At 45.2% G+C, this 27,881-nt stretch overlaps 2 protein-coding genes across 9 annotated transcripts in view; one reads left to right on the forward strand and one right to left on the reverse strand.

Annotated features, from left to right (window-relative positions):
• Positions 1–3,709, reverse strand: part of Cdc45 (cell division cycle 45) — a 28,389-nt gene extending 24,680 nt beyond the window's left edge. For 4 of the 6 annotated variants that reach the window (XM_010620717.2, XM_010620718.2, XM_010620719.2 and 1 more), the window contains exons 1-4: positions 3,572–3,709; positions 3,372–3,431; positions 2,560–2,652; positions 1,385–1,522 (exon numbers count right to left, since the gene is read on the reverse strand). In XM_010620717.2, the coding sequence (XP_010619019.1) occupies positions 1,385–1,522; positions 2,560–2,652; positions 3,372–3,431; positions 3,572–3,622 (342 nt within the window). In that variant the 5' untranslated portion in view covers positions 3,623–3,709. The remainder of the gene's footprint in view (positions 1–1,384; positions 1,523–2,559; positions 2,653–3,371; positions 3,432–3,571) is intronic. The other 2 variants (XM_010620721.2, XM_010620720.2) reach the window with 1 other exon arrangement.
• A 131-nt stretch (positions 3,710–3,840) lies between these two features.
• Positions 3,841–27,474, forward strand: Ufd1 (ubiquitin recognition factor in ER associated degradation 1). Of its 3 annotated transcripts, none has more exons than XM_010620723.3 (13): positions 3,841–3,933; positions 4,316–4,484; positions 10,611–10,743; positions 11,121–11,153; positions 13,018–13,139; positions 15,193–15,323; positions 17,321–17,393; positions 19,110–19,178; positions 20,184–20,249; positions 20,499–20,546; positions 23,591–23,679; positions 24,220–24,301; positions 27,233–27,474. In XM_010620723.3, the coding sequence occupies exons 2-13, from the start codon at positions 4,482–4,484 to the stop codon at positions 27,305–27,307; spliced, it is 924 nt and encodes a 307-aa protein (XP_010619025.1). In that variant the 5' UTR covers positions 3,841–3,933; positions 4,316–4,481; the 3' UTR covers positions 27,308–27,474. The 3 variants fall into 3 exon arrangements, with proteins under 3 accessions (XP_010619025.1, XP_010619024.1, XP_010619027.1); XM_010620722.2 differs by lacking the exons at positions 3,841–3,933; positions 4,316–4,484 and adding exons at positions 7,294–7,386; positions 7,769–7,937; XM_010620725.2 differs by lacking the exons at positions 3,841–3,933; positions 4,316–4,484 and having other exon boundaries at positions 10,633–10,717.
• The last annotated feature ends 407 nt before the right edge of the window (positions 27,475–27,881 follow it).

Raw genomic sequence — 27,881 nt, forward strand, 5'->3', positions numbered from 1 at the left:
CAGTTCATGTGTTTTTCTCCTGTAGAATCTCATCATTTCTAATTGGCTGACTCAAGTTTTCCGTGCACACAAATAGCCACCTATCTGAGAAGTGTTCAGACTTCTTAGGGACTTCCTTGTTCCCATTACCATTCAGTGAGGCACTGGAGTGGCACCACACGGTAAGCAGAAATTATGAAAACCTCAAAAATGTTTGAAAACCAACCACATCTACTTAAGTCTGGAAAGACGGCTTCCTCTTGTGCCACAGGTTAACAAAACAAATGTCCCACAACTTGGACTCTTATGCAGGACGTGAAGATGTTGCTGTGGTCTGTCCCCACAAAGTAACATCTGCCAGAAGCTTGGTGCGATGGTGTTGACGTGCCGGAACCATTAAGAGGCAGGCTTCCTCGAAGGTGACTAGGTTTTGGCCACTCCACCCTCACAGATGGATTAACATTTTCTCTCGGGAATGGGTCAGGTCTTGGAGGAGTGGTTCCTCCCTGCAAACATGCATTGTTTCAAAGTTTCTTCAACTTACTCTCGTTTCCTATCTCAATATGGGATATCTCTCTCTCCCTCACTCCGTCTCTTTCCTTCTCATTTCATACCACCCACCACGAGGCCCTCACTACAGCCAGGCCAAGTAGATGCTATCGCCGTGTTCTTAAATTTATAGAATTGTGAGCTAAATGAAACCTCAGTTTTTTTGTTCCGTTTTGTTGAGACAAGGCCTCCCTATATAGTCCATTCTGGCTCTGACTACGTAGCTCAGGTTGGCCTCAAACTCCCAATCCTTCCTGCCTCGATTTCCCAATTGACAGGACTAAGGCACGAGTTACCATACACGATTAACCTCTTTTTTTTTAATAAGACACCCAGGCTCAGGTATTTGCTTGCTTGTAGAACTACAAAATGGACTAAGACATCTGGACTCCTATGTGAATACAACTACTATCTCTCTAAAACCAATTCCAGGCTGACTTCTCTTGAACAGGCTCCTCATACGAGAATGTAAGGGTCTCACATCTTGGTGGGTAGAAAAGTTCAAGTCAAAGAAAATTCAGCTGGCTTGCTCAGTGCTAGGTTATATACTTGATGTCCAGGGTTTCAAAGAATAAGTACAGTAGAGTTATTTTAGATCATAAAGTTCTGGTCCCTATGTCACCCAGATGAAGCAAATTTCACAACTGCATTCAGCATAAACCCGAGGGCTAGGTCGCATATCTATCATCAGAGATAGACAAGACCAGGTTCTTAGTCAGGCTACCCACAATTCCACAGGGGCACTAGACACGCGCTTCGCCAAGAATGCTAGATGCAACATTACACACAGCACAAAAAGGCACAGACAGGTTGAGGGGATGGCACACAAGAGAGGAAGCCTCAAAGGCCCGGGTACCTGGGTGTCATTGTACACATTCACAACATTGACTGGCCTGTGAGTATCACACACAAAGAATATAGTATCTTCATCAGGTTGAAGGATATCCAGTAGATCTACATTAGCTCCACAGTTGATAAGAATAAAATAGCGGAACTGAAAAAAAAAGGGAAACATTATAAAATAACTGAGTCGAGGAGGCCCCTTCCAATTTACCACAGTAGGCCTGAGTCTTTGCTGAGACACAGTTAGCCGATGCCATGTAGCAAGGCCTAGATGGACTAGCACAGGCCACAAAAGACAGCCAACTGTGCTAAGTGTTTTAACATACTCTTCTCCAAGGTGACGCTGTGAAGTAGGCTCTTTTGCTTCTCCCACTTTCTGAAGAGCATGCTGAAGCTCAACACACCCACGTGTTGTACACGGAGTCAAGAAACATACAAGGAGCAGACCTCGACTTCAAATGTGTAATGGGGCCTCCTCAGTTTTCGGTTTAGCTGGACTGTGCACCTCCCCATGCTACTAGTGTTGTACAGATTTAAGTTTTTAGCACATCACAGGGCTTCTAAATATTAAATCTTCCACCACATTCTATCACTATAGAAAAACCGTTCCTTAGAAATACTAAGCTGGCACAAATCTCTCAAGTTATGACCAAACTCCGAGGGAGAATTTACCTCTGCCAAAACAGTTCTAGAAGTGCCCAAGGACTGTAGGACCCTCTTTCATGCCCTAGCCCCTCACTCTTCCATTTCTCACTGGGCCCCATGCATGATAGGAAGTCCTGGCCCCTGTTGTTTAAATTCCAAAGGGAGAGTATTCATTTCTACATTTCAAGTTGAAAATTGGGATGCATTTTCTTAAAAAGCTAACAGAAAATAGTGATGTATTCTCAAATAATTTTAATGAAGTCTTAATAAAAATTGCTAAATTCCAAGCATCTTACAATCAAATTTCTGCAAAGAAAGTTCAAAGTTAAATGTTGTCCACATTCAATGTTTTTGTCAATTCTGGCTCCTAACTTGAAAGTGAGTCATCAGTATACACAGCATGTTTTTGTCTTCCATGTTGCCTAATGAAGTAGATACTTAATTATCTGATCAACTTGTTGAAAGTAGAAAGAATGCTAAGTACTAAGTAATTGTATTTCAGTAAAAAAATACCTTAATTATTCTAAAATGCATCTTTCATACCTGTTCTTTATGCTCAAGATATGCAGTTTCAAGTTCTTGCCACCCAGAAACTGGAACGAGTGTGTACTGCACGTGATCACACTGAAACAGAGCCTGGAGAGAGAGCATTTTCAAGTTTATCTTATTTAGTACACCTACAATGTGGTATGAAATACACACACACACACACACACACACACACACAAAATAGAGGTGTTGAAGGGGGAAAATGTGACAAAATAAAGTTACTAAATATTAATGGGAGAGGGCCGGGGATTTAGCTCAGTGATTTGGCCACCTGTCTTGCAAGTGCAAGGCCCACAGTTTGATCCTTGGTACCAAGAAAATATTAATGGGAGAAGTAGGTTTTTGGGATGTGTATGCTCGATGTACAGTTCTATGCATTTTGCTGAATTTGTGAAAACTGGTAAAGTTGATCTTAATTCCAAATGTTCTGAAAAGTTCCTGACCCAAGTTCACATTCAAAACCAAAGTAATGACTTTCCCTAGTAGACTAGAGACTCGCGTTTCCAGCACTAATGCTGACACCAGTATACTCTCCATTGTCAAAATTCCTCTCTCTCAAATGCCACATTGGAAAAAAGAAGCTCCAAAATCCTCCCAAATGAAACCATTTTTGGGTCTGGCTTCTTGAATAAAGAATCCCCTCTCCTTCTCTAACACCCAACACTGTTCAGACAGAAAGGTGAACTGAGTGTCCTTCCTCTCCTCATCTCCCGTCCTAAGCCAACCTTGCACCAACATCTCTGCTCAACACCACACTGTTCCTCACTGCTCGCCCTGGCCCGCCCTCTTAGGTCCGCAGAGCTCACCTGAAGGATTTTGCAAGCACACAGAGCGTCCACGTCCGAGGCCACAAAGAGTAGGACTCTCTGTTGGGGGAGAAAAGGGGGCGGGCTGAGCGAAGAGAGCTAAACCCTGGCTGCTCCCCAGTTTCCACGCCAACCATGGCCACTCCCCCTCATCCCTTCCCCACAGACAAGGCCTCGGCCAGGTCCCTGCACTGAGTTACCTGGCTCTGGACCAGCTCGTAGAACTCTTTGCGAAAATCGGACACGAACATAGCCTCGGAGGTCGGACGGCCAGCACTTGCACTGGGACAGCAAGAACAGGGCAGGGGTCAAGACTCCCGCCAAATCCAGGCTCTTCTGATTGGCCCACGCTACTAACCAATAGCCTCTAAAGTCTCAAACTTTCTTCTTTTCTAATTGGGCCATATTGGAGGCGGGCAATACCGCTCCACCATTCACGGCTGGAAAAATCCGCCAAATAAGCATTACGGTATTTCTGGGGTGGGCACAAACAAGTTTGCTTCCTTCCACTCTGACTCTCATTTACCCAGAAACCCTGCGTTTGCCAGACATCTTTACTTTGGTAAGAAAAGCCTACTGCTTCACACTGGGCACCCTTGGGAAAATATATTCCTAGCAATAAATTAAACTTAGTTATACGTTGATTGAGGGTGGCATTAAATTTTTCAATAGACTTTTGGTTCGGTTTGAAGGTGGGTGCGTTCTGCCCGAGTTCAAGGTAGTGAAACCAAAGGCCGGAAGGCTTTTAGATGCATTCTGGGTAATGTAGTATCTAAGTACCATGGACCCTACCAAGTTCATCTGGAGGGGGAATACTTCCAAAAATTATTTAAACTAACTTTAAAACTGTCTCTGTACAAGAAAACAAGTTATTGAAGGATATTTTAATGTTTATGTTGAGTAATTTTTAGATTCTGGGTCTTTCTGGCTTTTTTCCCTCACAGCCGACGGCCTCTGCTCCCCCTCTGTGGGTCTCAGGTCGGGCACTTCCGGTGAGGTTCGCGAGGGTCTGGGTTTCAGTAAGGCGGATGTGAAGAGTGGTTGAGATCTCCCCGGAATTCCTATTTTAACGTTCCTGAGAGAAGCGGCGTCTGCGAAGCGGTGTCCATAATGGTAAGTGCGGTTGGGCAACGGTCTGGAGCTAGGACTAAGCTTGGGTCTCAGGCTGGTGACCAGTGAGGCGGGACAGATGCCGAGTCACCGGGCCTGAGTCCGGCAGCCCGCCAGTCCCGGGCGTTTGGGCCCTGAGCCGATGGTGAACCGCGAGCCGCGTCAGTTCGCCCCCGCTGGCCTGGAACATGATTTGTGTTCCCTCTTAGCTGGGCTTGAGTTCCTCGTGTGTAGGTAGAAGAGATCGTACGTTCGTGACCAACCATGGGTCTCGAAAGTACTCGACACGTAACAGGTTTCCGTAAGCACAAAGTTAACTAGAAAGTTGGTAGGGGTAAGAGTAGGGAGCCGAAGCAGCAGGTGTCATTGTACACATTCACAACATTGACTGGCCTGTGAGTATCACACACAAAGAATATAGTATCTTCATCAGGTTGAAGGATATCCAGTAGATCTACATTAGCTCCACAGTTGATAAGAATAAAATAGCGGAACTGAAAAAAAAAGGGAAACATTATAAAATAACTGAGTCGAGGAGGCCCCTTCCAATTTACCACAGTAGGCCTGAGTCTTTGCTGAGACACAGTTAGCCGATGCCATGTAGCAAGGCCTAGATGGACTAGCACAGGCCACAAAAGACAGCCAACTGTGCTAAGTGTTTTAACATACTCTTCTCCAAGGTGACGCTGTGAAGTAGGCTCTTTTGCTTCTCCCACTTTCTGAAGAGCATGCTGAAGCTCAACACACCCACGTGTTGTACACGGAGTCAAGAAACATACAAGGAGCAGACCTCGACTTCAAATGTGTAATGGGGCCTCCTCAGTTTTCGGTTTAGCTGGACTGTGCACCTCCCCATGCTACTAGTGTTGTACAGATTTAAGTTTTTAGCACATCACAGGGCTTCTAAATATTAAATCTTCCACCACATTCTATCACTATAGAAAAACCGTTCCTTAGAAATACTAAGCTGGCACAAATCTCTCAAGTTATGACCAAACTCCGAGGGAGAATTTACCTCTGCCAAAACAGTTCTAGAAGTGCCCAAGGACTGTAGGACCCTCTTTCATGCCCTAGCCCCTCACTCTTCCATTTCTCACTGGGCCCCATGCATGATAGGAAGTCCTGGCCCCTGTTGTTTAAATTCCAAAGGGAGAGTATTCATTTCTACATTTCAAGTTGAAAATTGGGATGCATTTTCTTAAAAAGCTAACAGAAAATAGTGATGTATTCTCAAATAATTTTAATGAAGTCTTAATAAAAATTGCTAAATTCCAAGCATCTTACAATCAAATTTCTGCAAAGAAAGTTCAAAGTTAAATGTTGTCCACATTCAATGTTTTTGTCAATTCTGGCTCCTAACTTGAAAGTGAGTCATCAGTATACACAGCATGTTTTTGTCTTCCATGTTGCCTAATGAAGTAGATACTTAATTATCTGATCAACTTGTTGAAAGTAGAAAGAATGCTAAGTACTAAGTAATTGTATTTCAGTAAAAAAATACCTTAATTATTCTAAAATGCATCTTTCATACCTGTTCTTTATGCTCAAGATATGCAGTTTCAAGTTCTTGCCACCCAGAAACTGGAACGAGTGTGTACTGCACGTGATCACACTGAAACAGAGCCTGGAGAGAGAGCATTTTCAAGTTTATCTTATTTAGTACACCTACAATGTGGTATGAAATACACACACACACACACACACACACACACACAAAATAGAGGTGTTGAAGGGGGAAAATGTGACAAAATAAAGTTACTAAATATTAATGGGAGAGGGCCGGGGATTTAGCTCAGTGATTTGGCCACCTGTCTTGCAAGTGCAAGGCCCACAGTTTGATCCTTGGTACCAAGAAAATATTAATGGGAGAAGTAGGTTTTTGGGATGTGTATGCTCGATGTACAGTTCTATGCATTTTGCTGAATTTGTGAAAACTGGTAAAGTTGATCTTAATTCCAAATGTTCTGAAAAGTTCCTGACCCAAGTTCACATTCAAAACCAAAGTAATGACTTTCCCTAGTAGACTAGAGACTCGCGTTTCCAGCACTAATGCTGACACCAGTATACTCTCCATTGTCAAAATTCCTCTCTCTCAAATGCCACATTGGAAAAAAGAAGCTCCAAAATCCTCCCAAATGAAACCATTTTTGGGTCTGGCTTCTTGAATAAAGAATCCCCTCTCCTTCTCTAACACCCAACACTGTTCAGACAGAAAGGTGAACTGAGTGTCCTTCCTCTCCTCATCTCCCGTCCTAAGCCAACCTTGCACCAACATCTCTGCTCAACACCACACTGTTCCTCACTGCTCGCCCTGGCCCGCCCTCTTAGGTCCGCAGAGCTCACCTGAAGGATTTTGCAAGCACACAGAGCGTCCACGTCCGAGGCCACAAAGAGTAGGACTCTCTGTTGGGGGAGAAAAGGGGGCGGGCTGAGCGAAGAGAGCTAAACCCTGGCTGCTCCCCAGTTTCCACGCCAACCATGGCCACTCCCCCTCATCCCTTCCCCACAGACAAGGCCTCGGCCAGGTCCCTGCACTGAGTTACCTGGCTCTGGACCAGCTCGTAGAACTCTTTGCGAAAATCGGACACGAACATAGCCTCGGAGGTCGGACGGCCAGCACTTGCACTGGGACAGCAAGAACAGGGCAGGGGTCAAGACTCCCGCCAAATCCAGGCTCTTCTGATTGGCCCACGCTACTAACCAATAGCCTCTAAAGTCTCAAACTTTCTTCTTTTCTAATTGGGCCATATTGGAGGCGGGCAATACCGCTCCACCATTCACGGCTGGAAAAATCCGCCAAATAAGCATTACGGTATTTCTGGGGTGGGCACAAACAAGTTTGCTTCCTTCCACTCTGACTCTCATTTACCCAGAAACCCTGCGTTTGCCAGACATCTTTACTTTGGTAAGAAAAGCCTACTGCTTCACACTGGGCACCCTTGGGAAAATATATTCCTAGCAATAAATTAAACTTAGTTATACGTTGATTGAGGGTGGCATTAAATTTTTCAATAGACTTTTGGTTCGGTTTGAAGGTGGGTGCGTTCTGCCCGAGTTCAAGGTAGTGAAACCAAAGGCCGGAAGGCTTTTAGATGCATTCTGGGTAATGTAGTATCTAAGTACCATGGACCCTACCAAGTTCATCTGGAGGGGGAATACTTCCAAAAATTATTTAAACTAACTTTAAAACTGTCTCTGTACAAGAAAACAAGTTATTGAAGGATATTTTAATGTTTATGTTGAGTAATTTTTAGATTCTGGGTCTTTCTGGCTTTTTTCCCTCACAGCCGACGGCCTCTGCTCCCCCTCTGTGGGTCTCAGGTCGGGCACTTCCGGTGAGGTTCGCGAGGGTCTGGGTTTCAGTAAGGCGGATGTGAAGAGTGGTTGAGATCTCCCCGGAATTCCTATTTTAACGTTCCTGAGAGAAGCGGCGTCTGCGAAGCGGTGTCCATAATGGTAAGTGCGGTTGGGCAACGGTCTGGAGCTAGGACTAAGCTTGGGTCTCAGGCTGGTGACCAGTGAGGCGGGACAGATGCCGAGTCACCGGGCCTGAGTCCGGCAGCCCGCCAGTCCCGGGCGTTTGGGCCCTGAGCCGATGGTGAACCGCGAGCCGCGTCAGTTCGCCCCCGCTGGCCTGGAACATGATTTGTGTTCCCTCTTAGCTGGGCTTGAGTTCCTCGTGTGTAGGTAGAAGAGATCGTACGTTCGTGACCAACCATGGGTCTCGAAAGTACTCGACACGTAACAGGTTTCCGTAAGCACAAAGTTAACTAGAAAGTTGGTAGGGGTAAGAGTAGGGAGCCGAAGCAGCCGCTCCCCAGGGAGAATCCGCAGGAGGAATCTCCGTGGGTCGCAAGAGCATCCAGCTGTTTGCCCCAGTTCGGTCAGCTCTGTTCATCTGGATTCCTACCTTCGGATATACATAGTTGTGTTTAGTAGTGCTGATCTTACTAATATTTTCTGACTCTTTTCTGTCGTACCTGTAGTTCCTCAGCACATTTTGCCCCCTTTAATCTCTACAGCCCCCTTCAGGGAAAAATGATTATTGTCGTCTTTCACTAGAGGAAACTACAGTTTTCAGAGGTAGTTTACTCCAGGTCACAAAAGTGAGGAATGGAGATTTGAAGCCAAAACTGTTTGACTGCAGTAAAAGACATGCGGTCAGAAGTAAGCAGGAAGGGACAGGTCAGGTTCATGTGAAAATGAACTGGAGGTGGCGTGTTAAGGGTTTACATACTTTGTGTACGTTTTCCTCTTTTCATGTTTGGAAGAGAAGAAATGGCTTAGATGGGGTGGTATAATGACAGGATTTTTTTTTGGCGGGGGGGATCGGGGATCGAACTCAGGACCTTGCGCTTGCGAGCCAGGCAGGAGAACCACTGACCTAAAAATCCTGGCCCATGACAGGATTTTTGATGAGGCCCCCCCAATCCTCTGGCTTCATTCAGAAGGTGTTTCATTTGTTGTGCTTCTGTACAAGATTGAATTGGACAGTTCTGGCAGTGAAGAATTCTAGGCAGTGAAGAACCATCTTAAGATTTTAAGCAGGCACATGCTATATCTGCGTTTTAGGGAAATAGCTGATTCAGCTTGCTAATTTTATAAGTTTGAGTATAACTTCTTATCACTAGGTACTTTCTTCATTATTTTTCACTCTTCACAGACACTGGCAACTATGATTCCGCTTTCTGTATCTATGAATTTAATTACTGTAGATACTGTATTTAAATGGAATCATTTGGTAGAAGTCCTCTTGTGATTGTTGTATTTCACTTAGCATAATGTCCTCAAGGCTTATCCATGTGGCAGAATTTGCTTACTTCGTAAGGATGAACAATATTACATTATATGTATATAACACATTTTGTTTGTTCCTATGTCCATGGACATTTGGGTTGTTTCTACTTTTTGCTATTATAACAATGCTGTTATGCGCAGGAATGTTCCCGCCTTCTTTTCTTTTGGATATATTTACCTTACTGTGAGATTTTATATTCTCTTCTCAAAAGTCATAGTACTTGAAATACTTTGAGAAAACCCCAAGTTGATCTGTAACATGTTCCAAGCATGGTCTTAGTGCATAGGTTAAGAGCCGAGTTCTTGCCTGTTTATATATCTCAGCCTTGCTTGTTGATGTGAGAAAGCACTGTAATGTAGCACAGCATTCATATCTGCTGCATGCTTTGAGAGCATACGAGAGAGGCGCCTGTGCAGATCCAGGGCAGAGCAAAGGAGGCTTCGGAAAGGATAGTAACTGAAAGCCAGAGGAAGGAGCACAATCTGGAGTGCCTTTTCTTATTTCCTTCCTGCTCCCTCTCATGGCATGTAGGTCTCCCTGCAGTTAGCTCCTTCCTAACCATTTATTTAATGTTAAAAATATCATTAAAAGGGGCTCTGTATCCCTTTACCCTACTTCTTGTCTTCAAACTACCTGTTTTCTTTGGCCTGTCTGTCTTGTCCTGAACATTAGCTCCACCAGGGCAGAAGTTGTAGTTGTATCTGTTGGGTTAATGAACAAGTGTCACTAGGATTATTGCTGTTCTAGTATCCGGATCAGAACCTGGCAGGTAGTAAGCACTCAGTAAGCAGAGATGATTCTCAATGAGTAAGTGCTCTTAAATTAGTGGTAATAGGAAATGGGTTCCAAGTGGAAGAATCAGTCCAGGTTAGGAGACTATGGGATGGTCAAAAACAAGTCTCTGTGATGTGTATGGGATGAAAGCAGCCCTAAAAGATAATAAGGGGAGCTTTGGTGTAGCCTACTTTATATCTTAATAAGATGAACTGTCTAAAGATGGTGGGATTATATCTGATGGATGAGACTGGCTGAGGCAGAAAGGATTTGAAGTGTACTACTGCTAAAGATACCATAACATTCTGGTTAATCGAGATTTCAATGCATTGTGTTCTTGAGCCACATTTAGCCGTATTAATGACTCCGACATGTTTTTGTCTTGGCTTTTGGCTTGAAGAAATGTAACTTTATGACATACGCAGTGGCTCCCCTCTGTAGTTCCAGCACCTTGAAACTAGCCTAGGCCACACAGCGAGACATTATTGCTAGAAATAAAAAGTGAAGAAATGTGCCTTTGTTCTGTTCTAATGCTAGTATTTCTTTTCTTCTTTCAGTTCTCTTTCAACATGTTTGACCACCCGATCCCCCGGGTCTTCCAGAACCGCTTCTCCACACAATACCGCTGCTTCTCAGTGTCAATGCTAGCAGGGCCTAATGACAGGTCAGATGTGGAGAAAGGAGGGAAGAGTATGTGCTTGTTTTTATTTTGAATAGTAACCTTTCCCGCCCCAAGTCTATGAAGCTTGTAGCCTTCCCCAGCCCGTACTTTGCATGTAAGCCCCAGAAGCTATCCTTATAGTGAAAATGTCATGTCTCAGACTCACTCAGTAGATGTGGGTGGTGGGAGTAGAGTGCCAATTAGGATTAGATTTATGATGAGGAGGCATTCAGTCCCCCCAAAAATAAAGCATATCAAGTAAGATTCATTAGGAAAAATCATTATGAAATTCTGCCTACCCTAGAAATACTGCTTAAAACTTCTTTTAAATATAAAAGAAACTGCCCCTTGCCCTCAGTCTGTCCTTTTTGTTTTTATTAATATTTCTCAAATATTCTTCCCACAGTAATTATGCCTCCCTCAGCCCTCGATCAACTCAGTAAGTATTTTCCAAGTGACTTGAGAACTTTCGCGGTATAAAGATGGAGTCCAGAAATCAGCATAGGTTCTTCTGTGCACGTAGACACAGGTGACCTCTTCCACAGCTGGTCAGGATTCATCAGTGGTGGGCACACCCTGGGCTGGGAGAACCAGCTTCATGTGCCAGGACAAGGTGATGTGTGGCCGTGGCCTGCTGTGCAGAGAGCACTTGTTTTCAGGATGAGCTGACTCAGGAGCCAGGCACTTAACACAAGTGTCCAGAAGTGACTCAGCAACTGGATCAGTGGGGTTAAGGTCAGATGAGTGTTATTAAGGTCTCTGAGTAATAGAAGAAACTCTTTTATGTCAAATAAGCTCGTGTAGGGAGTCCTACTTTATAAAATACAGGGCATTTGCCTGTTTGATGTGGGGGGCCTGGGAGCCCCAAAGCAATTCTGAATGACACATTGCAGCTTAGGAATCATGGACGGAAGAACATGAGAGTCTCTTCGAGCTGTATCAGTCTTGAACCCTTGTCTGAAGCCTGGGTCAGTGTCCCTCAGGCCAGCTGCGGGCAGCTTCCATAGCTGGGAGGCACCCTAAGAAGAGGGCCTGGTCCCGGGGCTCTTGGGTTGCTAGCATCGGTCACTGATGTGATAGTGGTGGGGCCCGTCCCTGGCGCACCTGCATGGTGAGGTGCTGCTTCCTGCCCCAACTCTTCATTGGCTTCATTTATTAGAACTTCAGAGAGAGCCCAGGAACCTGCTTTACCTCCTGGTGCCATAGGAGTTTCTGTTGATGTTTGCCTAACCTGACAAGGTCAAGACTGCCTCAGCGGCTGCCTTTGGATCTCAGCAGTACTGCTCAAGCTGAGTGATGTGAGGCATGCTGCGTTGCCTGCGTGCTTCAGCTTGCCCATAGATAAAAACGGGGTGTGATAGTCATTCCTCCTGGACTGTTCTGGGAAGATAGCGAGGGTCTGGAACAGGACACCTCCATCACTGCCTTCTCAGATTCTTCCCTCGGAGCCCTGGTCTCCCTGTGTCTTTTCTGTCCCCCTGTACCTCCTGAGGCAGCCTTCCCGTTTGCCAGCTCCTGCTCTCGGTGCAGTTCTCACTTGATCACCCTGGAATGAGGGATGCCCTGTCAGGACCTTGCTGAGCCCGTCCTGCCCACTGGGCCCTTCATGGTATCTCATCCCAGTCTCCCTTCCATCCTGACCGCTGCTACACCCATCCCCAGCCTGTCTTGCCCAGTTGTCTGTTTTTCTGCAAACTGCCAGAGCTCTTCCCTTGCCTACTTTTGCTCATCCTGACCCCTCTACTTGGATTCCCTCCCTAGCCTGAGGAACTAGGTCTGCAGGAGCCCATGCCTTGCCCCCTCCTGCCCTTCCCTTTCCACAGCATCTGCAGGACCTGGATACGCATGTTTGTTTTCTCTCTTATTTTTCTAATTTGAAACTTCGGACTCTAGAGATTTTTCTCCAGCACATGATTGGCATTTACTTTACTGACAAATGAATGAACCTGTTACTTTTTAAAATTGTGATTTCGTGGTAGGGGATGTAGCTCGGTAGAGGAGTGCTTGCCTGACTTGCACAAGGCCAAGTTGGTACCAGTGCTACATGACTAAGTCACCAGACATTCCCAAGCTCCTCTGGGTTATGCTGTGTTCTTGCAGGTAGTGATGCATCCCTACCTTGAGCAGTAAGGGGTTTGTTGGAGGGCAGGAGCTGCAGGAGGGTAAATATTCAAAGCCTGTGAGTGGTGAGGATGTTCCTTCCAAGGGACAGTATTGGATGAATGGGCTTCTCTACTTCACAGGAGCCATGCCTCAAGGTACCTTACCTGAATCACACCTCATGATGTCTCTGTTCTTCTTAGGCCGACTTAACATTACCTATCCCATGCTGTTCAAACTGACTAATAAGAATTCAGACCGCATGACACACTGCGGTGTGCTGGAATTCGTGGCTGACGAGGGCATCTGCTACCTCCCACACTGGGTGAGTGGGGCTGCCAGGGTCTCTGAGGAGTTTGTGACCCTTTGACTATCAGAAGTGAGGGCCTCATAGATAGGGACCCCCAACCTGCAATGTGTGTGCACAGTCAAGAGTCCTGCCAGCCAGCAAAATGGTCTAGTGAGAAGAAAGGGTTTAAAATTACACTCTGCTATGCCTTAAACATTCCACTTGGCTGTGACACACAAGTCTGGAGGACTTGAAGGATGTCACTGCACGCCTAGACATTAAAGGCACAAGAGCCTTCAAAGTTGGATCAGAGCAGTGAGCCTTTTAGGTGGGAGCCTGAGATGATGAGTATTTCACGTAGGTGGCCTTGAGAACCATGTACCTCCCTTTTCCCTTCTCCCCACCCCTACGCCTACCCTCTCCTCAGTTATGACATCCTTAGTTTTGGGAAGCCCACAGAGAGGAACGTAGATCCCTTGCTCTGTGCTTTAATTATGTCAGGTGCCAGGAGTCCCTTTTGTGGACGGGGCAGCATTGGGAGCATTCGGAAATGGCTCAACTGCCACACCTGAGTCCCCACTGCCACAGGGCAGTGTTCTGAGGCACAGCCTGCCTCCTGCTGGCTCCTATCAGAGTGATTACCACACATTCAAAAGTGGCATTTCCTCTTTCTAATGTTAAAGGTGATTACAAGTTTTAAAGGTCCCTTTCCTCCTGTGCGCAGTATCCTTGCTTATGCCACTGTAGGGATGACTCTTCTTTGGCCAGGTCTCAGGGTCCCTCACGAGTGGTAGCCCCGGCCAGCTCCCCCACAGGAGCCATGTGCATTCTCTTGACTTCCATTCCCCAGCTCACAGAACCCTCAGCTGTCAGAGCCAGCTGCTTAACCCTCCTGCTATGGCTGCCTCTGGCTGCCTGTGGCATTTGCAGGAGCAGCTACCCCTCCGTTTCTGTCATTTCCACCCTAATGCACACCTCTCGGCTCTATGTCAGAGCCTCCCCAGGATCATCCCAGCACACTCACTGGCACGCTTCACCCCTGGCTGGTCCCAGTCGTCCTCCCGGTACAGCTCTTTCCAGATGAGCTTCCCCTCTGACTTGCCCCAGGTCTCCTGCCCTCTTTTCCTTGGGCTGTGTCACCTCCTAACCGCTGCAGGTGTGGCATTCTCAAAGGGGTGGGCTGCTCGGGTTTTCTTCAGGCCAGTCCAGTGTAGGAGGGGATGGGGAATGCTATAGCGCTGATGAATGAAATGAGCGGGGCCTCATCTTGATTACCATGATCACTTGTCAGGGCAATGTGGGTGGAGGTTCATCCTGTGGTTTTCTCAGCCTGTGTGTCTGACATTCTCTTCAAGGAGGTTTAAAATAAAAGTAAATAATCTATTCCCGGATATGCAGGGCTTCTCTTCCTTGCCACTGACCTGAGACTTGACCACACTACACTGCCCTGGCTCTCCACATGTCACGTTCTCATAGGCCTTGTTTATAGCTTCCATCTCCTTCCTCAGCCATCATCTGCCTTGCTGGATGGTTTAAGAGGGGCATGGGGGTGTTTATCGGGGTTTGTTGCTTTTTTTTTTTTTTTGGAACCGGGGATTGAACTTGGGTCCTTGCGCTTGCAAGGAAGGCCACCGAACCGCTGAGCTAAATCCCTGGCCCTATCGGTTTTTTTAAATCCCTCTGCAGCAGACATAATCTGGGACCTGGTAACCACCTCACAGCCTCAGCCATAACAGGCTGTTCCATAGGTCATCCTCAGCTTGTGCAGTCATCTTCCCACCGTACCTGCAGCCCTATTTACCCAGGGCCTTGGAAGATGCTTTTGTGTCAGCTTGGGAGCCAGGAGTTGAGCTGAGCTGAGTGTCCCAGGAAAATGTTTTACTCAAGAAGGCCTGGAGGTGGTGGCCGATTCACATGGTCTGACAGTAAAGTAACCTAAGTAGCCTTTGTAACACCCTTTTCTTGGCCTTTTTTCTTCCTCTTCCTTGACATTGTATCAGTGAAATTACCTGTGCCCAGGTATATGGGTAGATGGCAGCCACGGTAGCCACTTGGGAATTTCATGCAGTTTTCTTCTCAATCCTTTTAGATGATGCAGAATTTGCTGTTGGAGGAAGGAGGCTTGGTTCAAGTGGAGAGTGTCAACCTGCAAGTGGCCACATACTCCAAATTCCAGCCTCAGAGCCCAGACTTCCTGGACATCACCAACCCCAAAGCAGTGTATCCTTTTGAAATAAGAAGGATTGGGCAGGAAATGTTGCCCAGCATGTGTCTGGCTCTGGTTTCCATCCCCATTATCACCAAAATTTAAAAAAAGAAAGGCTCCTCAAAGAAGTGTTCTCTGCCACTCATTAACCATCCAGCATTTTATTAAATCTGTGCCTGCTTTGGGGGACACAGTTATTTGTGACTGAAGTTGTGATTTAAGAACAGTAACATTTAGCCAGGCATGGTGGTACACTCCTGTAATCCCAGGACTTGGGAGGCTGGCTCAAGAGGATCGCTGTGAGTTCAAGGCCAGCCTGGGCTACCTAGTGCATTCAAGAACAACCTGAACTACATGGAGAGACCCTGTCTCAAGAAAAAAAAACAGAAGAAGAATAGTATTCAGCCAGAACGTCCTCCTCGGTCTCAACCTTGGCCAAGTTGCACTGAGTATTCAATGTGCTTCCTACGGTCATTTTCCAGACATTTTGTAGAAGGCAGAGTGGAATCCTCTTTTTAGTTTGACTTTTCCACCTAGCACAAAGCCCAGAATGCACAGTGCGTTTAGTGGAAGGAGGAATGGTTCATCTCCCCTCATCCCCAACCACTCTGTGGACCCCTGGCCCCTCATCTCAGCCATGAGCTAGCCAATCAACCCCACTATATGCCTAGACTTAGGCTCATTCACTCCAAACCATTTATCTCCATAAGCAGAAAGCAAAAGTTTTAGGTTCTAATGACTTTTTTTTTAAATGCTCGCCTCAGAGCTTAAGCCAGGTGAATGTATTTATGTGTAAGGAAGTCATCAGTGTGGGTGAGAGATGTGCAGTATATAGACTAGTTAGGATCATCTCTAGTTTGATGGCTCCAGTTGGCTTGTTAAATCATAATACACGCTGAAAGGTGGTACACACCAGGTAGGAAGATTGCAAATGTGAGACTAGTGTGGGCTACCTAATGTAACAGTACTCTTCCGAGGATTGAACTCAAGTCCTTACGCATGGTAAGCAAGTACTCTCTCACTACATCTCCAGTCCCATTTCTTTTATTAAATGCAGTTAAACACTGAAAAACATAGAAAATTAAAACGCAAAGGAAAAAAGCTGCCTCCTCTCTACCTGTTCACTGTATCTGGGCCTGCTACTTCTCTTTCCATCCTCTGTCTCCGGCCCATTGTCAAGCGTCAGACCCTAGATGTGAACAGGCAGTATTAAGTCCTTTGCTGACTGTGTCCTAGACACAGTGACCATATTGAGCCCCCTGCTGGCCAGGTCGTAGACCTAGAGGAATGCTGGGTATTCTGCCCATGGTACAGTCACGGATGGAGGCTTCCTGTCCTGCAGGTTGGGGGACGTCCTGTGGGAAGAGATTCTTAACTTTTCCTTTAGAATTCTGACCTAGAAAAGTTTGGCTATCACTGACCAGGAGGGGCCCCTGTCTCTGTGATCATAGCCCCTTTCTATCTTGTATTTTTACACATACTGCAAATTAGACTTAAAGGATTATTTCAGAAGCTGTTTCTATCGGCATAGTTAAGTTGTTATTGCAGAGAGAAAAGGTTTTTGTCAGTTGGGAAGGAGCCAGCTATGTAAAACACAGAAGGTAGCAGACTTAGACCATAGCATGTACCGGGGCGTGCCAAAGTCATGCAAGAAGCCAAGTCTAACCTCAGAGGCCAAGTGTTTTGGGTAATAGGGTTCAACTTAGGCTCAGCTCCTCCATGTTTAAGTGGAAGTCAGAGCACTCCCATGCAGCATCACTGGAAATACTGTTCCATTAAAGCTGCTTGTTTTTTATTAATTAATTTTGCAATGTTGTGGATCAAACTCAGATTTGTTTGATTGCTTTAGGCAAGCACTGTGCCACCCAGTTTCATCCCCAGGCCAGAGCTGTGTGTTTTAGTACCAGCATTCCCTGTCTACCTAGCTGACAGTAACCGACCTGTCACAGACATGCATTACATACTGAAGGCATGCATCTTGCCATGTTGCCTTGACAGTGTGTGTCCACAGATTAGAAAATGCACTGAGAAACTTTGCCTGTCTGACCACGGGGGATGTGATTGCCATCAACTACAATGAGAAGGTATGTGAACCATTCTTAGCACAGCTTTCACCTAAGAAGGGCCACTTGCATTATACATTCTGCTGTTTGAATGAGACTTCTTTTTAAACAAGGTATTACTGGATCCTATCATATAATCACTGCCTATTGTTTCTCTTTTAAATTTTTCTGGTGGGATATGGTGGCACATGCCTATATAAGCCCAGGAGTCTGAGGCAGGAGGATCTGTGTGAATTTGAGGCCACCTTGGGCTACATATTGAGTTCAAAGCTACCTTAAACTATGCAGCAAGATCCTGTCTCAAAAAAACAAAAAATTTTTTCTGTAAATTCATACTTAGATACTGAATTCACTCAGTAACTCTGTTTTAAGGATTGGTTGGGCTGGGGACGTGGCTCAGTGGTAGAGCTCTTGTCTTGCATGCACAAGGCCCTGTGTTTGAACCCAAGCACCATTAAAAAAAAGGACTGGTTGCATTTATGGATGAACAAGCTTAATAATTATATTTATTAGTCATACAGTGGCAACACTGCCAATTCCACATCTCTTAAAAAGGTCTTCATTGTACTAAGCCCCTTTGCTATTCTATCAGGACCCAGAAACAGGCAGTCAAGTTCTTGTATTTTGGATGCTCTCCCTTGGAAGCAGACAGACCTTTAAGGACCTGGCCCTTGCAAGTACTTGAGTACTGTTGGGTACCTTAGAAGCACAGCCTGACTCTGCCTGGGGACAATACCTTCTGGGGTTACCTCTCCTCACGGGAGCCCACATTTTCTTTAGCTTCAGTTTTCCCTTAGTTCCTCTGGGTTTGGCCCTTCCTGACATAGGTCTTTTGGGTCAAAATACCTCTTAAGTTCGTTCATTATTCTGTACTTCTTAGATGTCTGATTCTAGACAATTTAGCTATAAAACGAAATGCCAGATGAATTCCCACATATTTCAAGAAGGTGTTTTCTTTCCCATTATCCATGGAAACATGTCTGAAGAAGGATGTAATAATTGGAACTTCTGCCACTGGACACAGCAATGTAGGTGCCTCTCATCCACTATGACAGTTAACAGTTGACCTCAGGAAGCTGCCGCCAGTGCCAACCTTCATTGTTCAAGAGTGATCCAGCCTGGCTGACCCTGGCTTTCCCTGAGACCAGTGCTCAGGGAAACTCACAGTGATTCTCCTGCCTCAGCCTCCCGAGTGCTGGGATCACAGGTGTGTGCCACCACACCCAGCTCGTTCTTGTTCTTAATGTTTTATTGACAGGCATTTTGGATGTACATTATTATCAGCAATGGTGCATTGAGCATTCTCCTTGGGGTACTTAGCTAATTATTTACTAAGAAGAAATTCCTAGAAGCAAACTTTCTGGGTGAAAGATAGTATCTTTCACAATATGGTACATAACCACATAAAACTACTAATGGGGCAGGGGATGTGGCTCAGCTCACAGCACCTGCCTGGCAAGTGCAAGGTCCTGAGTTCAATCCCCAGTACCAAAAAAAAAAAAACAAAACCTGCTAATGGTCTAAGTGGAACCATATATTGAGAGCAACACTTCTGTAGCAGTGAACATAAAGGCAGCCCACCCCTCAGCAGCATTGTTGAGGGAAGAGGTGCAACTGGGGGTTGATGTCATGAGTATGAAGGTTTTATCCACTGGTAGAAAACCTCATTAAGCAGATATTGCCAGCCACCAGTGCTGCCTCGAACCTGTCCAGCCAATGTATGTGTTCTTCTTGCAGATCTATGAATTACGGGTAATGGAAACCAAACCTGACAAGGCGGTGTCCATCATCGAGTGTGACATGAATGTGAGTGGATTTTTATAGTCTTTTATAGATTTTTATAGTGTCATTGGGCTCAGCCCAGGGGCCCAGGAGGTTGTCCCATGGTACTTGCAATTACTGTGGGAGGAAGATGCTGTCTGAACATCATGAGGAGACTATTTACCTAGTGAACCATACCAAAGAGTAAAGGTTGGAGACTGCTGCCAGTGCACAGGTGGCTGAATTTATAGTCTGCTCGGACCTGTCAAAAAGTTAATATTCTTGGACTGTGGATTTAGCTCAGTGGCTCTGCTGCCTGCCTTGCAAGTGAAAGGTCCTGAGTGTGATCCCCGGTACCAAAAAAAATTAATATTCTTAAGAGCTACGGAGAGCCGGGCATGATGGCACATGCCTATGATCCTGGCACTTGGGAAGCTGAGGCAGGTGGACTGCTGAGTGTATGAAGCCAGCCTGGCCTACATAGTGAGTTCAAGGCCAGCCTGCACTAGAAAGCGAGACCCTGTTTCAAAAAACCAAAACATAAGAGCGAAGGAAGCCTTCTCAGCCTCCTGGGTAGAGACAAATTGCTGATGCATACAACGTCCTGAATGCAAGCAAACAGTCCAGTCCCAAAAGGCTGCATATGAGACTGCTTTCCTTTATGTGACATTCTTAAGGTATCAAGACTTCAAATGTGGAAGGAAGACAGATTGGTGGTTGCCAAGGACACAATCCTTGTAGCGGAACTATTCAGTATCTTCATGTGGTAGTGTATACACAATCTTGCCTAGTTATAAAATTAAATAGAACTAATCGTGTGCACACACACACACACACACACACACACACACACACACCAAGAGCACGTCACGATGTTTGCCAGTGTTGATGTCCTACAGTAACTTGTAAAGGTTGTCGTTGGTAAAAATAATCAGGTATATCTCAGTGTCATTTCTTAGACCTGTGTGTGAATCTGCAGTTGTCTCAGAATAGCCAAAGCGCTAAGTGTGGCTATGTCTCAACATCTTACTTTTCATCTGGGAAACACAGGTGGACTTTGATGCTCCTCTGGGCTACAAAGAACCCGAAAGACAAGTCCAGCATGAGGAGTCAACAGTAAGTGGTTTCTCCAGAGGCTGTTCCCAGCCCATATCAGACTTTTGCTCTTTTTGTTGTGTTGTTCCAGTGCTTCTTGGTGCTCGGCTTTGCTGGGGCTGGCACCTTTACCTTTCCAGCTTCTCTTTACCTTGCCCTTTAGTGGGGACCATGTATCCTACTGGGGGGTGGGGGGCTGGGCAGCACACTGAGGGAGAAGCTAGATGTTCCTCACAAGAAGCTCACTTCCTGTTTTCTACTTCCCATCAGGAAAATGAAGCTGACCACAGTGGCTATGCTGGAGAGCTGGGCTTCCGTGTGAGTACCAAGCTGGGCATCTTAACTCTGTCCTCCCTTGAACCAGGACATTTCACTGCAAGCTTTTGTCTGTGATACTTTGTGGACGTCAGCAGGGGTTGGGCTCTGGGTATCCATGTACATGTTAGTTAGGCCCTTGCTTAGTTACCAAACATTTTCTGCAATTCTAGCAACCCTATAAGGCAGCCTCAACTTTTTCTTGTTCTTTTTAAAAATTTCTGTTCTACCAATAACTTTAAACTTAAACACATGAATACCCTTCTTTTAGGTCAGTGATGTGAACCTTTTAAAGACAGTGCCCAAACTACAACACAAAATCCACTTATCCATTGCAAAACGCCAACCCTGCAGTTAAACCTGAATACTGAAGTTTTAGTTTAGAAAAAAGAATTCATACATTAACATCTTTTATCTTAAAAGGAAAACATAGTAACAGACCTTTCAGTGATACCAGCAGCTTGTTATTGAAATGTAAAAGTTTGCATACGGCATGCTTGTACAATTAATGTGATCTTTGCTGCCGTATGCACGCTGATAACGCAGTTCAGACCTTGGCTCACACTTCCTTAGTTTGGGAGCAGCATGTGCAACTCCAGGTCATCTGTTAGTCTGTTTCTTGTACAGATGTGATATAATTCAAAGCTGAAAACAGCTGCTCACAAGCATTACATGAACCAAACACAGGTAAGCAATTCCAAGTGTTTTCACCGACTTTGAAATTATTTGGCAGAAAATGCCACACTTTAAGGATTCATTTTCAGGACTACTAACCTTTGGCATCCCTTCACACTCTTGTCTTCTCAAGGGTTGCACACAGGTCATAGAATTTCTTTTTCCAGATAGAGCTTTCTTAAGCCGGGTGTGGTGGCTCATGCCTGTAATCCCAGCACTCAGGAGGCTGAGGCAGAAGGATCTCTGTGAGTTTGAGACCAGCCTGGGCTACATAGCGAGTTCCAGGTTAGTTGCAACTACATAGTGAGACCCTGTCTCTAAAACAAAACAAAACCAGATAGAGCTTTCTTGAAATTCCAGTAGCTCCATTTCTAGATTTCTAAAATTTAGCCAGAGTAAGCAGGAAAGATCAAGTTCTTAAAATTCGGCTTAATCTGGATAAGTAAAAAAACACAAGTTTGTTTCCATTTTACAGAACCGTAAAAATCTGTTACTAAAATTCTCCTTAGGGTTAGGGATTTAGCTCAGTGAAACCTTCCTGGCAAGTGCAGGGACCTAAATTTGATCCCCAGTAACAAAAAGAAAAAAAAATTCTCCTTTGCAGCTGCTACAATTCCAGAAAATTCCTTGTAGATTTCCTGATGGCTTGTAGGATTGTCTGAAAATGTTGTAGAATCTCCTAAATGCATTTTTAGATTTGGAAAATATTTCGGCAGTCCATTTTCAAGATTTCTTTCAGAAACCTGCAGTTTTCTCTCAAATGTTTTTCTTTTTGTTTTGTTTTGTTTTCTGTACCAGGGATCGAACTTGGGTCCTTGGTGCTTGTAAGGCAGGCGGTAGAAACACCAAGCCAAATCCCTGGCCTTCTCTCAAATGTTTAATATCACAAAACATCCTTCTGTTTTCTTTATACCTTGTAGTTTTTTGTTCAGTACATTGAAATGTAGTATAAAATCTATATTAAAAAAAATAAGATTGTTAAGCCAGGCATATCAGTGAACTAGGGATATTCCTGCTTTTTTTTTTTTTTTTTTTTTTTTTTTTTTTTTTTTTGGCAGAACCAGGGATCAAACTCAGGACCTTGTGCTTGCCAAGCAGGTGCTGGCACCACTGAACTAAACCTCCAGCCCATTCCTGTCCTTTTTCATTCATTAACAGCCTATTTTTTATGTTTTATTTTTTTGGTACCAGGGATTGAACTCGGGACCTTGCACTTGCAAGGCAGGTGGCAGACCACTGAGCTAAATCCCTTACCCATAAACAGCCTAATTTCATCCAGGCAGGCTGCAAATCTCTCCAGGACTTGTATGTACTCTGCTCAACCACTAGACATTATTGTACATAAGTAAAGTAAATTGTGCCCAACCCTCATCCACTTAAAACTGTCAAGAATTAAGAGCTTGAGCCATGATGTCATTCACCATTTTTGTGACATCTTTGAGGATACCTGACACACAATATTTTCACTACACACAATACATAACACTCTACCATTGCATTCAGGCACTCCAAGGCCTCTGTCTAGGCCTCTTGGAATGATCTTCCACTGTCTGTTTTCAGTTGTGCTTTTTTTTTTTAGCTGTAGTCATTTTGTGGTGTTCAAGATTTGGAGTCTACAAAAACACAAAATTTTTTTTAAATGAAGCACCCAATACAAATCTATTCCTATAGCAAAAACAGCTAACGCTATTAGTTAACACTGAAGAATTGAATATTCCCTGAATTAATGGTCTATGGCAGTGATTCTCAGCTGGGCTTCCTCTTGAATTTGCTGACCACTGGCCAGGTCAGTGTTCCACTGACTACCAGCATTTGACCCGCTCTGAAAAAGGCATCAGAGTGCATTTTGTCAGCACTGTTTTTAAGTTCACTAGTATTTACATTTGCTTTTATCTCTCTCTAAAAGCATATCCTATTTTTCTTTGCCCAGCTTGAAAGTAAGCAGCAAACGTGACCCTTAGGACCCAGCCCAGCTGCCTGGGAAGAAGATAGAATTGGTTCATGTGTGGGCCTTCGGGTACCAGGAGACAGTGCAGGGATTATGATTGGTCATTCAGGAGGCTGGGCCTAGGGCCTTAGTCCACCCACAGGGGCTTTATCTGGGTAGCCCATGCAAAGGCCAGGGCTAGGCCTTTCAACCCATCACTGGCTGCTGGCTGCCCTTGGATAAGATGGCTTTTGTAGGTTCCAGTAGTCCCCTGCAGGCAGGGTGGAGAGAAGTCTCGTAAGACTCCAGCAGTGGGGAGCAAGGGCTTCAGTCCTGAGAGTGTCTGGGCAGCACAGTCTGCTCATATCCCTGTGACAGTTTCCGAGCAAAGGGCATGTCTGTTCCATCTCAGGGCTCAGTGTCTGACTCCTGCTTCCCTATTTAGGCCTTCTCGGGTTCTGGGAATAGACTGGATGGAAAGAAGAAAGGGGTTGAGCCTAGTCCCTCCCCAATCAAGCCTGGAGACATTAAAAGGTAAGTCTGTCCTGGCTCTGCCTCTGCCCTGGGCTAGCAGGCTACTGGCTGAACTCAAATCCCCATCCTGCTCTCCAGGGGTGGTTGGGCTTGACTTCACTGGGTCCAGTGACTCTCACTACAGACCCTTCCTCTGGCGGCTGTCACAGTGGGGACAGTGACAAGATGGTTCAGCTGTCAGCTATGTGTGAGCAAAAAGAGAATGCTAGAGCTTCTACCTGGTCTCAGAGTCAAATGAATATAACCATTGCACAAGGATTTGAGAAGACCCCTCACCATGGGCCAGGCCCAGAGTCAAGCCCATCTACCATGCCCAGGATTTATGCTAAACTAGGACCATTTTGGTTTTGGTTCTCTGCGACAGAAATGCTGAAAAGCACCCAAGGGCTAGACAAAGACCTAGGTTGGGGTGCAGCACTGTTTCCCAGAAAAGGTCACCAAGAGGACACTTGTCTTTTATTATTGCTCTCTCCTGATTGTCAAAAGCGAATTTTAGCCCTTTCTTCCTGAAACTAACATTTCTCTGTGTCTTCTTCACAGAGGAATTCCTAATTACGAATTTAAACTTGGTAAGATTACTTTCATCAGAAATTCACGTCCACTGGTCAAAAAAGTTGAAGAGGTGAGTTCTAGTGACTGAAGCTGTTATTATTCTGAATTGGAGGCTTTTGTCATATTTTCCCCAATCCTGAAGCCCTTTTCTCCTCAATGGCACACTTCTTTTGTAGAGCCTGTGTGGGCCTGTTATAGGCTAAGGCCTGGCATCCTGGCATCAGGAGCCACCTCCAAGCTTTGTCACCAATGAGCTGAGTGCCGTATATGGGCTTTATCTTTCTTTACTTTCTTCTAGCAATCTCTGGACAACACCTTCTAGTCATGCAGGATGGTTGTGGGATAAGAGAAAGTTAGGGCTGCACCTCCTGCAGGTATGAACACTCTGAGGCCTTGTGGCCAGGCCCAGCAGGTGCTTGGCCCTAAGCAGTGGTCAGGGTGTGATATGAAGATTGATGGATGGGTATCCTGGGTGTAGGCACACCTGTTTGTGACAATAGCTTGCCCAGACCACAAGAGCAGTGAGAAGCAGTGGGATTTAAGTGTCTATCTCCCAATATTGTCACACTTTGTTTGGTACCGCCCAGCAGTGGTGACCAGCACAGTACTGGTTGGCAGAGGTTGCCTTGCTAGGTAGCAGGCACCATGCTAAGTGTTTGAAGTGTAACAACTTCAGTCATCGAAACAGCCCTGTGAGCAGGGTGCTTTGATTTGTCTGCATTGCACAGTGCATGTGTGAAGATCCAGAGGTAAAGATTCCTGGACCCAGGGGCAGAGTCCTGACCACTGTATATCCCACTTCATGACACAACACTCTGGAAGTGACCTTCAGTTAGACATCTGAGCAGCGAGCCTCCTTTGCCTGGGCACGCTCCCCTCTCACAGGAGCAGGAGGAGAAGCTGACTAAGGAAAGAAAGTGTCCACTTTGTGGGAACTTATTCCAGGGTGCTGGCCTTGGTCATAAAATTCAGCACACTCTGCAACTGAAGCTAAGACACAGTCATCTGAGTGTGATGAATGTTTCTAGAATACCCACACTTCAGACCCACCACGTTTCTGGTTCCTTTTCTTAAAGGATTGAATGCTTGGGGATCCAGGAGTATTCTGGCAGCCCATTTGGAACAGGCAGAAAGCAAATGTGCTGTAGCCTCTTCCAGGTGAGCTGCCAGACAGGACCAGGCCCTGGCCACTCGCCCTACGGACAACTGAACTCTTCTCTAGCATTCGAGGTAGTTAAGAATAGAGGCTTCAGTGCTGTCTGCATCCTCAGGCACCACTTACAGCTGCTTCAGGCATTCGTAGTCCTCAAATTGTTGGGTGTGGTGCCGCACACGTGTAATCCCAGCACTCAGGAGGCTGAGGCAAGAGGATCACCGTGAATGTGAGGCCAGCGTGGGCTACATAGTGAGTTCAGGGCCAACCAGAACTACAAAGCAAGTCCCTGCCTCCCCCCAAAAAAATTCCTCAAATTGACACAAGTGGTGGGGACCTTCCGTGCTTAGAGAAAAATATATGGTCCCCTAATCAGGTCTCACCCTCTGGTACCTCTGTAAAACCCTGACTAGGACTTCACCAGTTACAGGATGGCTTTTGCCAGGCTCAGACTTGAAGCCTCCATATATTAGTCACTTTCTTGTCCCTCGGACAAAATACCCAGCCCACTTAACTTAAAGGAAGAAAGGTTTATTTTGGTTCCAGGCTCAGTTCATAATCCACAGGCTCCAAGGCAGAAATGGCATAGCAGAAGGACATGGATGAAAAGCTGCTCACCTCATGGCAGCCAGGAAGCAGAGAGAGGGAAGGAACCTCAGGGACAGAGATGTCTTCCAGCCAAGCCCCATTTCCTAACAGTAATAAGGCAGGTGTGGTGACGCACTCCTATAATTCCAGCACTCAGAAGCCTGAGGCAAGAAGATGGTTGTGAGTTTGAGACCAACCTGAGCTACATAGTGAGTTCAAAGCCATCCTGGACTACATAAGGAGCTTTCCCAAATTAGTTAAATAAATTAAAAAATTTTTAAATAAAAAGGGCTGGGGGGGATGTTATTGCAAAGGCCCTGGGTTCAATCCCCAGTACTATGACCCACAAATCACTAAAAGCTTAAAGGGATTAATGTGCACCGTTTTACTTAGAAATTCTACTTTGAGGAAAAATCAGCTGGGTACAAACACATGGAGCTGCTCACCCAGTAGTTTATAGTACTGGAAATTTAGAAGTAACAGGGACATCCAGTGGCTGAAGACTGGCTTTCCCACATAACAGAATACTCTGCGGCCTCTGTAGTGTGCCAATAAATTCATTGGCTTAAGACTTCAAAATTAAGTGAAAAAACCATTTATATAAACATTACAGAAATGTAAATGAAAATTTATTTTTGGGTGATGAAGTTATGAGTGACTTTTCTTTGAGGGATACATTTTGTATTTCTTATATTGAAAATTATTCTGTAAAAGATCCCATCTTATGGATCATATTAGGGTTTTTTACATTATAACAGTGGGAAAGCAGTGCACACTCACCAGAATCTGTACTTGGAATTTGGAACTTGGATCTTTTCCTTTACTAGTGATTCGCAGTGCATTGCTAGACAGCAACACTGAGTCACAACTCCCCCCTCGGCCACACTGTCAAAAGGGGAAACAACCATTGCTGGATGGTATGCTGTGTTGCTAAGCTACCGTGTTTGATAGGTTGGGTGTATTAAATGCATTTTTCACTTAATGACATGACCAACTTAGGGTGAGTCTATCAGACATAACCCCTCCCGAAGTAAAGGGCATTTGTCTATTCAACCTGAAAACAGGCAGTGGAAGACTCAGTTTTGATTCCACGAATCTGTGTCTTAGCACAATAAATTACGATTTGTACTTACATTTCAGAGGCATTTCTTATTATGCATAGTGTGGGAGGACAATGGATGAGTCATACATGTTCCCAGAATGAGGCATGTATTGTAAACCTCCAGGCAGTTTCTGAAAATAGCTTATTTTCAAACCTAGGATGAAGCTGGAGGCCGATTTGTTGCTTTCTCTGGAGAAGGACAGTCACTGCGAAAAAAGGGAAGAAAGCCTTAAGTCTAGACTCTTAAGTCTAGACTGTTGGCTGAATGGAAAATAAAGGAATCCATTGCAACATAATGGCTTTTAGTTAATGGCTCTGACAAGGATGAGACCATTATCAAGAGAATGCTGTTACTTAAAGATTTGTTTAGTGTTACCTGAGAATTACCAAGTTTGCCCTTGAAGTGGAGCAGTAGAACACGGTTGTGTGCTTGATTTTGGGAAACAGAAAGTTATCTCTGACGTCCTGTTTATGGCCACCTTCTTCTACTTCATTCTTTCCGCTCAAGGACTTTACTCCTGCCCCAGCGAAGCAGAGTTCCTTAATTTCTAACAAACCAGTGGAGGGGATTGAATTAATGTCATTCAAGCTGTTCTTTCTCTTTCTTCATTTTCCCTTTTTTCCAGGTCATTGGCAGTGGCATTGTCTTTGGCCTAGAAAAAAAGGAGTTTAAATAGATGTGTGCTTTATAAATAGTACCTATCTCACTACTCTGGCTGCTATTTAAGTGTTTGAGAAATGGTGTTTCTGTTTTATTTTACATACTGATTGTTTTCAGAAGTACCCCTCCAAAGGAAAACCTGATCC

Source organism: Fukomys damarensis, unplaced genomic scaffold (genome assembly GCF_012274545.1).
Source record: "Fukomys damarensis isolate Sample0158 unplaced genomic scaffold, DMR_v1.0_HiC HiC_scaffold_34, whole genome shotgun sequence".
Classification (NCBI taxonomy): Eukaryota; Metazoa; Chordata; class Mammalia; order Rodentia; family Bathyergidae; genus Fukomys; species Fukomys damarensis.

Excerpts from the sequence above, each read along its gene's own strand:
- Ufd1 (XM_010620723.3), top strand. Across the intron at positions 11,154-13,017 it reads CTCAGCCCTCGATCAACTCA|GCCGACTTAACATTACCTAT; the intron begins GTAAGTATTTTC and ends TGTTCTTCTTAG. Across the intron at positions 20,547-23,590 it reads CTGGAGAGCTGGGCTTCCGT|GCCTTCTCGGGTTCTGGGAA; the intron begins GTGAGTACCAAG and ends TTCCCTATTTAG.